Source organism: Chrysochloris asiatica, unplaced genomic scaffold (assembly GCF_000296735.1).
Source record: "Chrysochloris asiatica unplaced genomic scaffold, ChrAsi1.0 scaffold00014, whole genome shotgun sequence".
In the NCBI taxonomy this organism is placed as follows: Eukaryota; Metazoa; Chordata; class Mammalia; order Afrosoricida; family Chrysochloridae; genus Chrysochloris; species Chrysochloris asiatica.
Window position 1 is genome coordinate 17,055,115 of NW_006408532.1, and position 14,036 is coordinate 17,069,150.

At 40.0% G+C, this 14,036-nt stretch overlaps 1 protein-coding gene across 1 annotated transcript in view; it reads right to left on the bottom strand.

The window, feature by feature from the left end:
• Positions 1 to 14,036, bottom strand: part of TMEM2 (transmembrane protein 2) — a 129,197-nt gene that overhangs the window by 23,549 nt on the left and 91,612 nt on the right. Inside the window, exons 15-17 of the mRNA XM_006834916.1 lie at positions 13,280 to 13,435; positions 7,283 to 7,460; positions 5,289 to 5,504 (exon numbers count right to left, since the gene is read on the bottom strand). Coding sequence (XP_006834979.1) covers positions 5,289 to 5,504; positions 7,283 to 7,460; positions 13,280 to 13,435 — 550 coding nt within the window. The remainder of the gene's footprint in view (positions 1 to 5,288; positions 5,505 to 7,282; positions 7,461 to 13,279; positions 13,436 to 14,036) is intronic.

The following is a 14,036-nucleotide window of genomic DNA, read 5'->3' on the forward strand; positions in this document are numbered from 1 at the left end:
AATGCTGCCTACCCAATCTGAAATGGTAAAAACACATCATGCGTCCTGCTAGCCAAGATCTTCATAATCTCTCCCACCACGCGAGCCAGCTCAGTCATCGAATGTCAAACCTCTGCGGCTTCTATAGTTTGTCAAAGTAATCTCTCATTCTGAAGTACACATGTATAGAAAATGAGGAAACTAATGTGAAAACTGATACCTTCCACTCAAATCCAAAAGACTTTCCTCTAAACCATGAAATGGCGACTTTAAATGTCCTGGGGCTCTGACTTTCAATTTTCCATGACCTACCTCAGCCAAAGTCATTTTTTACTGATCTTCTCCAAAAAAAAGTTATAAAAAACTTTCTGCAAAAACTTGGGGAAAAATTTTTAAATGGAGACAAATGTGAAAGTTCTAAATTTATTCCAGTGACATTTGAACTGCATGTCATTCAAAATAAAAATTTTTGTTTTCCAAAGACAAACCTCAAAACAATCTTCCTAAAACAAAACAGTATCCTGTCACCAAGTTCTCCATAAAAACAGAAACACTTGCAGAATACTGACATTTTTATCACAATATGACTAGTCTAACCCTCTGAAAATTCACCCACAAGATAATTTACTAGATGTTCATCTCTCTCTTATTATTGGGTGTCATCAGGTCAATTCTGATGCACAGTGACCCCATATGATTGAGAAGAGTTTTCTTAGCTATAGTCTTTAAAAATCGCAAAGTCATTCTCTTGCAGAGTGGCGATGCAGGGGTTTGAACCACCAACCTCTCAGTTAGCAACTGGCAGCTTAGCCATTAAGCCATCAGATCTCCTTGCGACAAATGACTGCAAGTCTGGGATGCAGGCCCAAACTCCAGCTTCTCAAGAGAGAATCTGGGGGCTGTGGTCAGGCCTGAGTTCTGAGCTACAGTCCTATCCTTCCCAGAGCCTCCTGGGAAACAACAGACAACTTATGTATTTCCATCATCTATAAACAAAAATGGAATTGCTATGGTACTTTGTGAGATAGAGGAATCAGGTTCACATTCTCAAATACATCAAAAATCCAAAGGATTTTGTAATCTATTGAGCAAATATTGAAGGAATGAAATTGCTGTAGGTTAAGCACTGGACTGCTAACTGCAAGGCTGGTGGTTCAAACCTACCAGCTGCTCCTTAGAAGTACTACATAGGGTGGCTACGAGTCTGAACTGACTCAGTGGTACTTAACAACCACAGCATACTAACAATTGTGATTTGTAAAAAGCTAAGCTCAGAAAGTTAAGGTTAGTGTTTTAACAACTAACAACAGCAACACATTAAAAGAGTTTTGCTGTGTGTTGTTAAGTGCTGTCAAGTAGATTCTGATTCGTATCACCCCTGTATAGGGTTTCCAAGGAGCAGCTGGTGAGTTTGAACTGCCATTTTGAAGTTCAAATCGACCTTGTGGTCCTAGTGCTTATCCTACAGTACCACACCAAGACTCCCATTAAAAGACTGCTCGTTGTTGTTAAGTGTTGTTGAGTCGGTTCTGACTCACAGCAACCCTGTATAGGGTTTCCAAAGAAGGGCTGGTGAGTTTGAACAGCCAACTTTGTGGTTCAAACCGACCTTGTGGGCCAGTGCATTATCCTACAGTGCCAAACCAGGACTACCACCACACCAGGAAAAAAAAATATGATCATAACTTGGTATTTAAAAAAAGCACACTTAAAAGAGTAAGAAACAGCAATTCATGAAACAAAGATTAGAGGAGAATTTCTATTTCATTAATTCTGCAGCAAACATACTAAAAGTTGAAACTTTAGAAACATTCCCAATACTGTTAGAAGCAAGACACATCTATATGCTCCCTACTCTACTATTAAAAATAAGCATGACAATCAAGATAAATAAGAGATCTGAACATTGAAAATAGATAACTATTTTGTGATAATATACTCATCTATTTAGAAAATTCAAATGTGGATGAAATATTCAAATAAGAGAAGCTGGTATACACCAGATCACAAGAGATGAGAGAAGAATTTTGCATCTTTCCTGCCATCAGCCCTGGGAAGCCCCTGACATGGATGTCAGGTACATGTGAATCTTCATTTCTTCTTTGCTGGTTTTACGGCAATGAGAGCCTTAGTCTGAGGGAAGCTTTCTTTTCTTTTGTGTGTGTGGTAGTTTTAAAATGCAAATTCTTATAATAGAGGTTTACTTAGAACCAGAATCTAAATTTACAAATGATACTGATTATACCATGTTGCTATTTTTAACAGGTTTGAGAGTGAGAGTTTTGGTATTTTCTTGGAAATGTGAAAGAACCATCAAGTAAATATTTAGGGAATCACAAACCAGATAAAAAAAAATCAAATTTGAAATGATTAATTACTGGTTTTCCTTAATCCTTTTAGTCTATCCTTTAGTAAACTTGAAAGATATCCATACTTGCTTACCATATTCAAGAATGTAAGAGAAATAAAATCACAATAACATAAAAAAAAAAAAAAAAAAAAAAGCTAAGCTATCAGGACCACCTATATTTTATGGACACATTTATAGTTATTTAAAAAAACACAAAGTTTTTACTAGTAAACACCAACCACCTTTAGACACAAAAACACACAAATACATGTGGCTGGCAAAGCATTTCATTTTTCTTAGTTTCAATTCTAGAATTTTTATAGATTACTACATAGTGATTGTTGATGTTAAGTGTTGTCGACTGATAACTGAAAGGTCAGCAGTTCAAATCCACCAGTCACTCCTTGGAAACTATACAGGGTCTCTATGAGTCAGACCTACAGACACGACCTACTTGAAACAACAACAACAACAACATCTTTTTTGCTGATGGGAATGAAAAATTCCACAATAAGGGAGCTAATATGCCATAAAAACAAACCAGAAACAGTCCTTATCCCTTTTAAGCTCTCTGTTTCATCTGTAGATAAGAATCTAAACATTAAAAAGTTTGTTTGCTTTAGTTTTCATTAAGAATCATAACATTCTAAGAATCAGGATTCAAAGTCAGTTTCTGTAGCATCAATTTCAACTCATGGTGTCCTCATGTTTGTCAGTGTAGAAGTATGTACGCGATAGAGTTCTCACTGGCTGATTTTTTGGAAGTAGATTTCCAGATCCTTCTTCTAAGGCACCCCTGTGTGGATTCGCATCACCAACCTTTAGGTTAACAAGTTGAGCAGTCCATTATTAAAACATACCAACTACTATCTAAAATACAGAAAGACAATTCTATCCCCTTCAAAATTTTAGACAAATGATACCTCCAGTCTACAAACTCTTCGATCCATCCAAATAACATTATTAAAATTATCTTTGCAACACAGAATCCTGTTCTTCACGTAATAATTAAGAGCAAGCACTTCAGTATGTGCCGGGTCATATGGTAAAATGTTGTGTATAAATGAATTTATTTTATCTGTATAATACCTCCATGAGAGAGTAACAACTATTATTCTCATTGTACAAAGACAACAAAAACCAAATTGCATTATCACCGAGTGGATTCTAATACACAGAATCATTATGGGGCAGAGGAGAACCACAGCATTTCCAAGGAGGTAAATCTTTATGGAAGCAGACTACTAAATCTTTCTCCCATAGTGGATTCGAACCATTCATCTTTCAATTAGCCCAATTAGTTAATTAACTTGTCCAACTTCTAATTTTAGGAAATAACAGAGCCAGGATTCAAACCTCGGTAGTGTGGCTCCAGAACTTATACCCTTAAACACACATGAAAAACAGTTGCTATCAAGCCAGCTCCAGCTCATGGTGACGTGTGTTAGAGTAGAGCTGTGTGGACACTATACAACATTCAGAACACCTCAACCATTTTTAAAAACAAACTGAAAAAAAAATACAAAAAAACAAAAAACAAACTCTGTTTTGGAAGTGGGTTGCCAGGGTTACCAGATAAGTACAGTCTAAACCATCCATAGATTCCAAGTCATACTTCCTAACCCCAAAACACACCACTAGTGAATAGATTCCAACGCATCAGCCCCCTATAGAGAAGAGAAGTAAGTGCTTCTTCAAGATTCTGAGGGTGTGTACATCCATACAGAAGCAGGCTGCCTCATCGTTCTCCTGTGGAGTGGCTAGTGGGTTTGAACTGCCCAGTGCTTAATCCACAGGGCCACCAGGGCCCCAAAGAGTCCATCATCTTCTTATGCCACCATCAAGTTCACAAATACATCATCAGTATAATAAAACCTAAGACTAGTTTTTAAATTTAAAAGGTGCTTCTCAACCTGTATTACACCCTTCCTGTTTTCATACAGTTATCTTAATATAATTACAAGAGTTTGCTTTAATTCCTCCTTTGCCCTCTCAGTTCCAACTCCCAGCTCTGTCCCTGTGTTCAGGTCATCTCTCATACCTGAAATAGAGTCCATCTCAGTTTTCAGTAACCTATTAATATTCTACTTCAAAAGCCACTCTTGCTCATTTGGCACAGCCCTGGTGTGGCGCTGTGGTTTAATACACTGGATTGCAAAGTTGGTTTGAATCGCAAGGTCAGCGGTTGAAGCTCACCAGCTTCTCCTCGGAAACCCTATACAGCGTGGCTAATGGGTCAGAATTGGCTTGATGGCACTTAACAACAACAATGACCTTGAAAGCAACAATAAAATTCTCTCTACAGCACAGTGATAGTTTGGGGGTGGGTGGGAAGGAAACAACCTGGACAGAGAATCCGAAAATATGGGTTCCTGATATAACCATATCCCGATCCTGTTTAGCTAAGGGCAAATTATTCACTTCTCTGGGGCTCACTTTTCCACTTGCTATACTAGTTAACATTAAGATGTTGTTGTTAAGTATGGTGGAGTCGGTTCCAACTCATAGTGACCCTACACAGGGTTTCTGAGGCTGCAAATCTTTACGGGAACAGAAAGCCTCATCTTTCTCCCACGGAACAGCTAGTAGCTTCTAACATTAAGATGCTGTTGTTGTTGTTAAGTGCCGTTGAGTTGGATCCGACCCATAGCGACCCTATGCAGGGTTTCCAAGGAGAGACTGGTAAGCTTGAACCGCCGACCTTGCAGTTCAAATGGCTTTGCAGTCTGACATATTAACCCACAGCACCATACCAGGGCAACATTAAGATAGAGTGGTGGAATTGTGTTTTAAATAAAATTCTGAGTCCACGAAGCCTTGTCAATTTTGTTTTCTTTTTTCCCTAAGAAAACTCAGGCTTTGGAAGGTGTCAATCCTACAAGCTGAGAAGTACTTCTCAAAGGCATAGTGTTATCAGGAGCAGTGAGGAAGTAGACATCACCATGTGAGGTGAGCCCACCTGGGCATAGGTCCCACTGCACACCACGGCGTTCCATTTGGTAACGTTAATACAGCTTGGATGGCGGATCAGGTAGTTGTCACTTCTTCCCACATAAGCATCCTTGTATCCTGTCACAGAGCCATCAATGTCATGGAATATAGAGTTCTTATCACCATCTAAGTCACAATCTTCAAACCAGGGACCGGGCTTTCCAAAGAAGACATTCAAAGAGACCTGACAACAATGAAAAGAAAGGAAAGCACAAAGTAAGGCTTCCTGCCACCTGAGACCATACACCTGCACAGATTCAGTAGTATGTCTATTAGAACTGCTTGGTGTTAGCGCAGTTCTGAGCGATCGATAGGAGAGCTGCCTACTATGATACTAGTCAGAATGTCCTGTTTAATTAATGAACGTGCCTGTGGGGAAAAAAAAGTCAAAACCTTCTAGAGTCCAAGTAGCAAACGTTGAATGTTGTCTACTTAAAAGATATTACGTGCTCTCCAGGCAAAACTAATCTTTCATGATGGAAATCAGAAGTTCAGCAGAGGGGGCTTTGAAGTCCTGTACATATTTGTTAAAAGTCATATTCTGTACCCTTGTGACCTGTATATTTTCCTTTGTGTAAACTGCAACTCACTATTTAAACAACCTTTCACTCTAAAAACATTTATTTGTTCATGACTCCTTCTACAAAACAAAAAAGTACAGATCAAATCTGAAACACGTCCTAAAAGTTAGTTATTGCTGGTTCCTGCTGAGTTCATTATCTGCTAAAAGGTATATATATGCTACTGACTCTCTCCTTTTCTCAAGTCCAGTTCAATAATTTTCTTATCAGACAGAATTGAAGTTTTTATTTACCACATTGTCACTACCACTGCAATCACACAGTATCAAGTATCTTATGTTGTTACGACTTGAGGATTTTTAATATGAACGCCATATCGACCATAACTATTATTTGATATGACCCTGTCAGCCATCATAAACTCTAAGCGTGGGGACTATGGGGGAAACTCCATATGAGCAGTAAGCGAACAGACACCCTCCATACTGGGAAGGCGATGCAGGACACTTCTTATCTGTGTAGGAAGCCATCTTAATCATTCCTGGGAGTTATGTGGCCGGAAACACAACGACCCAACGAAGCTGACATCCCAACTCGCACCTGTGTCTATGGGCCATGACGCAGCTGTTCTAGAAAACTAGCTACTGATTTTGGTAAGCCAATCCCAAGTTCTAATTTAAACGAGGCAGCCACAGTTTGTCTGTGAAGGTGGACAAAGTAAGTGTGATTACTTTTAGATGTTCCAATGACATCTAACTATCTACCTGGAGTAGAAGCAAGCTAGACAAGTTGAGCCACTACGGTCACTGTGCTAGCAACAGGGAGGCGTGTCATGTAACAGATTGTCCTGTATATTAAGGGCAAAGGGACATAGAACTAACCATTAAGAAAATTATTTCAGTAGGCTACTGAAATATAAACAATTTCAATAGGTTCTTTGCAAGCTTCATAAAAGCTTTTTCAAAAGTTTAGATCAGAGAGACCCCAATCTATATCACATTGCCTTCATGTTCCTCTTCTTTCCCAACCTTTCATCCTTTCATTCTCCAGAACAAGAGACCCAGGAAGTAAAATACCAGGTAGGCTCTAATATCCAGACCCAAATCTAGTGGGAATGAGCTATCTCAGCAGCTAACTACACTGAATTCCACAAAACCAGACGTCCTATTGGCCCCAGGAAACTCTACAACTGTAGGTATTTTTTCCTTTCAAGATACCACCTGAATTTCAAAAATACACCAGATCACGTGGGGCTTCTTTCTTCGCCTTGAACTCAACAGGATAGAACATGGACTTAGGGTTTGTTTTGGCATATCTTTCTCCTCCTAGTCATAATGACTTAGTGTGAATCCTTTGTGTATGTCTGATTTTGCGAATGTGCTATATATGCCCCCTTCTCTCACTATAGCCAGGATGTAAGAATTGTTAAGACCATACTTACATGCGGGCCAAACTTCACAAGGGAGATGTTATTCCTGGGGGTTATCTGCCAGGAATTCTTCATGAGGAAGCCAATTGCACTGCTGTACCTGTCTACGGTTGGTACATATTTTTTGAAAGTGCTCCTGGTAAGATGAATGGGCCCATCATAAATCTGAAAACCTCTGATTGGAAATGTCCTGTCAAAATAAAAGACAGAATTTATTTAATGCACATGGTCTTGTCCCTTAACAGCACTTCATATACTTACTCATGTAATAAACACTAATTTAAACTAGGCAGCCACAGTTTGTCTGTGGAGGTGGACAAAGTACGTGTGAACCACGTTCCAATGACATCTAGCTAGCTAGCTATCTGGAGTAGAAGCAAGCTAGACAAGACTTGATGATGATTTTTTTTTTTTTAAGTTTTTATTGTGGATTGAGTAAAAGTTTATAGGGCAGATCATCAGTTTTACATTCAACAAATATACACCTTGTTTCATTACAATGATTATAATCTCCTCCATGTACCATTAGTTACCAGTGGTTCTCTCAAGACTATTGATTATTGAATATCCCCTATGAACAAAGCAGACTTCTAGGCTCTGTGGATATAACGGAAACCGAGACAAGATTAGATCCCTACTCAAATGAAATATACACTGTAATAGGAAAGCAAGCAGAAAAACACAGAATAATTTGGGTTAATTAAAGACAAAGGTAAAGTACTTAGAAGACAGTAAGACATAGTAATGTAATAGTTAAGATCAGGAAGAGAAGTTATTTTGGATAGAATGAAGGATGGACAAGGGACTTCTATGCTGAGACCTAGAGAGTGAGAAGGAGGGAGGTAGGAGAAATTCTAAGCAGAGAACATTCCAGGCAAGGGGAAAAAAAAGTGCAAAGGCCCTGGAAAGGAACAAGCCTGGGGACTCAATGGAAGGCAAGTGCAGCTGAAGCAATGAGGGGAGTGGGCAAAGAGGTGGGCGGGGTCCACATCACACAGGGTCTTGTAGGCCACGATGAGGAATTTTTCTTTAATTCTACTATTGTTGTTATGTGCTGTGGAGTTGGTTCCGACTCATGGCAACCCTGTACAGGGTTTCCAAGGCTGTAAATCTTTACGGGAGCAGAAAGCCTCAACTTTCTCCCATGGAACTGCTGGTAGTTTCAAACTGCTGACTCTGAGGTTAGCAGCCCGATTCGTAACCACTATGCTACCAGAGCTCCTTAGGAGATGGAAAATCACTGGAAAGTTTTTTGAGCAGAAGAGTGACACAAACTGACTTAATAAAAACAAATAAACCCTCTGGCTGCCATGGAAAAATGAATTATATGAGGGGGTTTCAAAAGTTCATGAAAAAATGGAATTGGAAGATAACAAATTTTTCCACAAACTTTTTGAAGCTCCCTCACAACAAAGAATGAAAGATGTCAAGAGATTTGGTATCCATGGTGAGAGCTGACTATGGCTAGGACAAAGATGGAAGTTATAGAGACAGAGAAAGGAGGGAGATCTGTGATAGTTTGGAGAGAGAAAAAAATATATGCTGACAAACTTCATGATAGGGTTACTTCAACTGTTTTTTGTTGTTGTGTGCATGTTTTGTTTTTTAACTTAAATAACTGGGTGGGATGTGGTACCGTTTAAAGAACTGCAGAAAATACAAAAATATACACTTTCTTCAAATGGGTTTAAGAAAAGAGAATAGGCAACTAGAAAACAAACTGCAAGGGCGTAATAAAATAGTCTTGCCTCTTGAAAACTTCATTAAGACCTTTTCTTTGGTAATTCATGTACCTCTCAGTTTTAGCCCCCAAATCCCTAACAATGAGAACAAAAGCTTACCTGTACTTATGCAAGAACTTCCTTTCAAGCCAATAAATAGGAGTAAAAATGATATACTTAAAAACATAAAGCTTAAGTCCTCATGACTTACTATGTAAAAGGAGAAAACTAGGTTATGAAATTCATAGTATTTACTCATTTTCTTCCTTACTGTTAAAATGCAGGCTCCTTAGCTATAACCATATATCATCATCCATAATTAATGTACAAAACTCATAATACACTGGATTTTTCTTAGGTTACTTTACTATTAAATTCTTAAATAGCACTGCACAAGACTTCTACAACTAACTAGTTTACAACTTGGCAATGTTTTACAACAAAGCTTATGTGCTAGCAAGAAAACCAAATAGCCGGATTAACAATCTATATATGATGATGCACTTCTAGGCATACAACTGCTAAATGGTTCTGCCCCATATAAAAAAGCTAATAAAGATACCATTAAAAAAAAACAAAAAAAAAAAACTGGATTCATTGTCGAACAAGTAATCGTTGTTTTAGAAAATCCTCCTTAGCAAAGCAGCAATAAACATTTTTACACAAAACTGGAGCCTGCTACACAATGAAAAGATTGGAATTGATTTGGTGGCTGTCATGGATTGAACTTTATCCCCCCAAATCATGCGTTGTAAATCCTAAAGTCTATCCTGGTGCAGTGTTGTAGGATAATGCACTGGACTGCAAGGTTCCTTTAAATCACAAGGTCGGTGGTTCAAACTCACCAGCCACTCTTTTGAAACCAAGAGTCCACTGAAATTGTAACTTGGGCACACAACAACAATAATGCCTGTGGCTATAGCTCCACTTGGGAAATCGCTATGTTTGTAAAACAGATTAACATAGGGTATGTCTTAAGTCAATCTCTTTTGAAATAGAAAAAGCGATTAAATACAAAGGAGCAAGCAGGGCTGGACCTCCTCTCCCCCGCTCCCCCAGCCCTGCTTGCTTCTTTGGAATCGGTTTCGACTCATAGCGACCCTGTACAGGGTTTCTGAGGCTGTAAATCTTTACGGGAGCAGAAAGTCTCATCTTTCTCCCGTGGAACACTAGATTTAGAAAAAAAAAAAAAAACCTAATTCTCCAGATTTCTGTTTTAATCCTGGATGGATTGCTTTATACCATTATCCCACCTTTATTTATCATTACTGAGGGAGTCTGAGGGCAGCCATTTTAAGATCAACAACCATAACTCTCTTAAATTTCTATTTTTCTTAAATTTCTATTTTCCTTAAATTTCAATTTCCTGTCTCAGTCAGTTGGTGGTGGTGGTTATGTGCCGTGGAGTCTCAGTCAGCTATTGTTGTTGAAAGGTGCCATCAAGTTGGTGTCGAATCATAGCGACCTTACGCACAACAGAACGAAACAATGCCCAGTCTTGGGCCAACCTCACAATTGCTGCCACGCTTGAGCCCACGGATGCTGCCACTTTTCTAATCCATCTCCCTAGGGGTCTTCCTCTTTTTCTCTGACCCTCCACCTTACCAAACATGATATCCTTCTCCAGTGACTGGTCCCTCCTGACAATATGTCTTAAGTATGAGAGATGAAGTTTGGCCATTCTGGCCTCCAAGGATCGTTCTGGCTGCAACTCTTCCAACACAAATGTGTTGGTTCTTTTGGCAGCCCACGGCACTTTCAATACTCTCCTCCAACATCATAACTCAAAAGCATCGATTCTTCTATGGTCTTCCCTATTCACTGTCCAGCTTTTGCATGCATATGAGGTTACTGAAAATACCATGGCTTGGGTCAGGCGCACCTTAGTCCTCAAGCTGACATCTTTGCTCTTCAACACCTTGTTGTTGTTGTTGAATCGATTCTGACCCATAGGGACCCTATATAGGGTTTCCAAGGAGCAGCTGGTAAGCTTGAACTGCCAACCTTGCAGTTGAAACGGCTTTGCAGTCTGGCACATTAACCCACAGCACCACACCAGGACTTTTTCAACACCTTGTTGTTGTTAAGTGTCATCGAGTCAATTCTGACCCATAGCAACCCTTCCATGGTCAACCAGTCTGGATGTTCTGCATAGGGTTTCCAAGGAGCAGCTGGTGAGCTTGAACCACTGACCTGGTGGTTCCAAAGACTTTGCAGTCTGACGCATTAGCCTACAAGCCACACCAGGACACCTTCAACACCTTGTTGTTGTTGTTAGGTGACATCGAGTTGGTACCGACCCATAGTGACCTTATGCACAGCAGAACGAAACACTGCCCAATCCTGGGCCAACCTCACTACTGTTGCCATGCTTGAGTTAACACCTTAGTCACTCTTAAACACCAACCCTGGGCAAGACCTTACAAAAAGTCCATTTCCTCCATAGCGAGCCCCTCTTAAGCTCCACCCCCTGTCAAGACCCTCATAAAATCCCTCAGCCTCTGCAGGAGAGTGCTTCTGACTCTGGCCAGCAAGCCCCTCCGAGGTTTGTCTGGAATAAATCTGTTCTTGCTGTTGAGCCAAGCTCTCTGTCTTCCCTTCTCCTTTCTCCACTGACTCTAACATTTACTACTGCTATTGCTGCTGGAGAAAGATGAGACTTTCTACTCCTGTAATAATTTACAGCTTCAGAAATCCTATAGTTGGTTCCTGTGAGTCCAGAACCAACTTAACTGCTTACAACCACCACCACACCAACAACCTTTGCTGTTGTTGTTATTATATGTGTATTGTTTTCCTGGAATCCTGCTAGAGTCCTGGTGTTACACTGTGGGTAAATGTTGGTTTGAACCACTAGGTCGGTGGTTCAAGCTCACCAGCCACTCTTCTAGGGTTGCTATGGATAAGAACTGACTCGACAGCACTTAACAACAACAACAACAACAACAGAGTCCTGGTGTGGCAATGCAGATTAATGCACTGGACTGCAAGGTCCGTTTGAACTGCAAGGTCGGCGGTTTAAGCTCACCAGCTGCTCCTCGGAAACCCTAGACAGAGTCACTATGAGTTGGAACTGACTTGACAACACTTAGCAACAACAAGGTTATTAAAAACTGATGGTGGCTTCCATGGTCAAACAGACAGGATTCTCTACATTTCAGAATAACAAGCACAGTGGGAGAGGAGCCAGGTACATCAGCCCTGTGCCAGAAGCTAGTAAAAGGCGCCCTCACACACCACACTAGGAGTCTGTGCTTTTCCCTTTCCCCTGACAATCTTCCTTTGAGGGGCTGGAAGGTTGATGAATTCTGCCACTGACGCAGATGCCGAAACTTGAAGGACACTATTTGGCTTTTCTCTACCTGGACTTCTCACAAGTAAAATGACGACTTGCTCAGAATTGAGGTATGGATTAATTAGTTAATAATTCCCTAACAGCTCTGAAGAATCTTTCGAGTGGTAAGTACTATTTTAATTACTCTGCGATTATGATGACAGACAACATGCCTAAAGTCTACCCCCCACTCCCTTCAACATCTGAAATGTAGTTAATGGCAAATGGCACAGCTGTGGTTAGGTTTTGAGTCAGCCCTGGCATTATTCAGCTCTCATTTTCTAGGACGCATTTCAGTAGGTAATTTCCTTTTCCAGTGGCTGTTTTTGAAAGCCAACCGCACCAACTGAGGGGAAACGGAGCTAATATCATAGTTACGGTTTGGCAACTTTCTGTGACTCAAGAAAGAACAAAACAGAACATAAAAGCACCAGGTTATATAAGACCATCTACAAGGACTGAGAAACAAAATAGGCTGCTGGTTATATAAAATTGATAATGAAATCTATGAAGTGTTTAATAATAATTGATGTTGTTGTTGTTGTTATTGGCAAGTGTCGTCAGGTCGACTCTTACTCAGAGTGACCGAGGAGCAGCTGGTGGGTTTGAGCTGTTGACCTTGTGGCTCATAGTCCAGTGCTGATCCTACAGCGCCACACCAGGAGTCCAGGAAGATAATACACACATAATAACAACAACAGCAAAGGTGGTGGTTGTGAGCAGTAGAGGTAATTCCGGGCTCATAAGAACCAACTACAGGATTTCTGAGGCTTTAAATCTTTATGGGAGTAGAAAGCCTCTATCTTTCTCTAGCAACAATAATGATAAATAAAGATAAGGTGAGATAACAGTATGAAGCAACCCATACAGAATTAAAACAGAAAGCTTCTGGAGAATGGTTTTTTTAAAATCTATTGTTTAAATTTAACATTCTACCACTAAAGCAATGCTTACCTATTTCTAGGTAAAGTCCGAGGCTTATGGTCCATTCCTCCAATGCCTACATACTTGTTTTGACCACCCTGGAAGCCATAATTCCTGCTCTCCCCAACAAAGAGAGATTCAGACACTTCCTGGCTGGAACCTTCATCGCTTGGGAAGCTTCCATCACTGTTAAAAATGAGAACAATCATTAATCATACTTTTTGCAGGAATTTATGTTTACCCTCCTTAGAAAGCAGGATATAACTTGAAAAGCTAAAATGTTCAGTCAGCTACTTCTTCTAATACATAATATCAAATCATTAGAAACCGTTTCTAAACCTCATATAGATTAGTAGTTATTTGATGAATTTTATGGAAATAAATTTAATTGATTTTAGAAGTGGTCGTGTGCCATGGAGTCAGTTCCAACTCACAACACCCTGTCATGGGGGTTCTGAGGCTGTGAGTTTCTATGGGAGCAGGAAGCCTCATCTTTCTTCTACGGAATGGCTGGTAAATTCAAACTGCTAACCTTGTGGTTAGCAGTCTAACTCGTAATGCACTACGCTACCAGGGCTCCCTGAAGTTAGGAGATTTTATTGTTGAGTGCCGTCGAGTCAGTTCCAACTCATAGCAACCCTGTATAGCGTTTCTGAGGAGTGGCTGTGAGCTTGAACAGCTAACCTTGCAGTCAAGCACATTAACCCGCAGCGCCATATCCGGGCTCTGAATTTAGGGGTAACAACTGATTATTTATTCCCAAGGAATAATTTTGCAAATGGGCAGA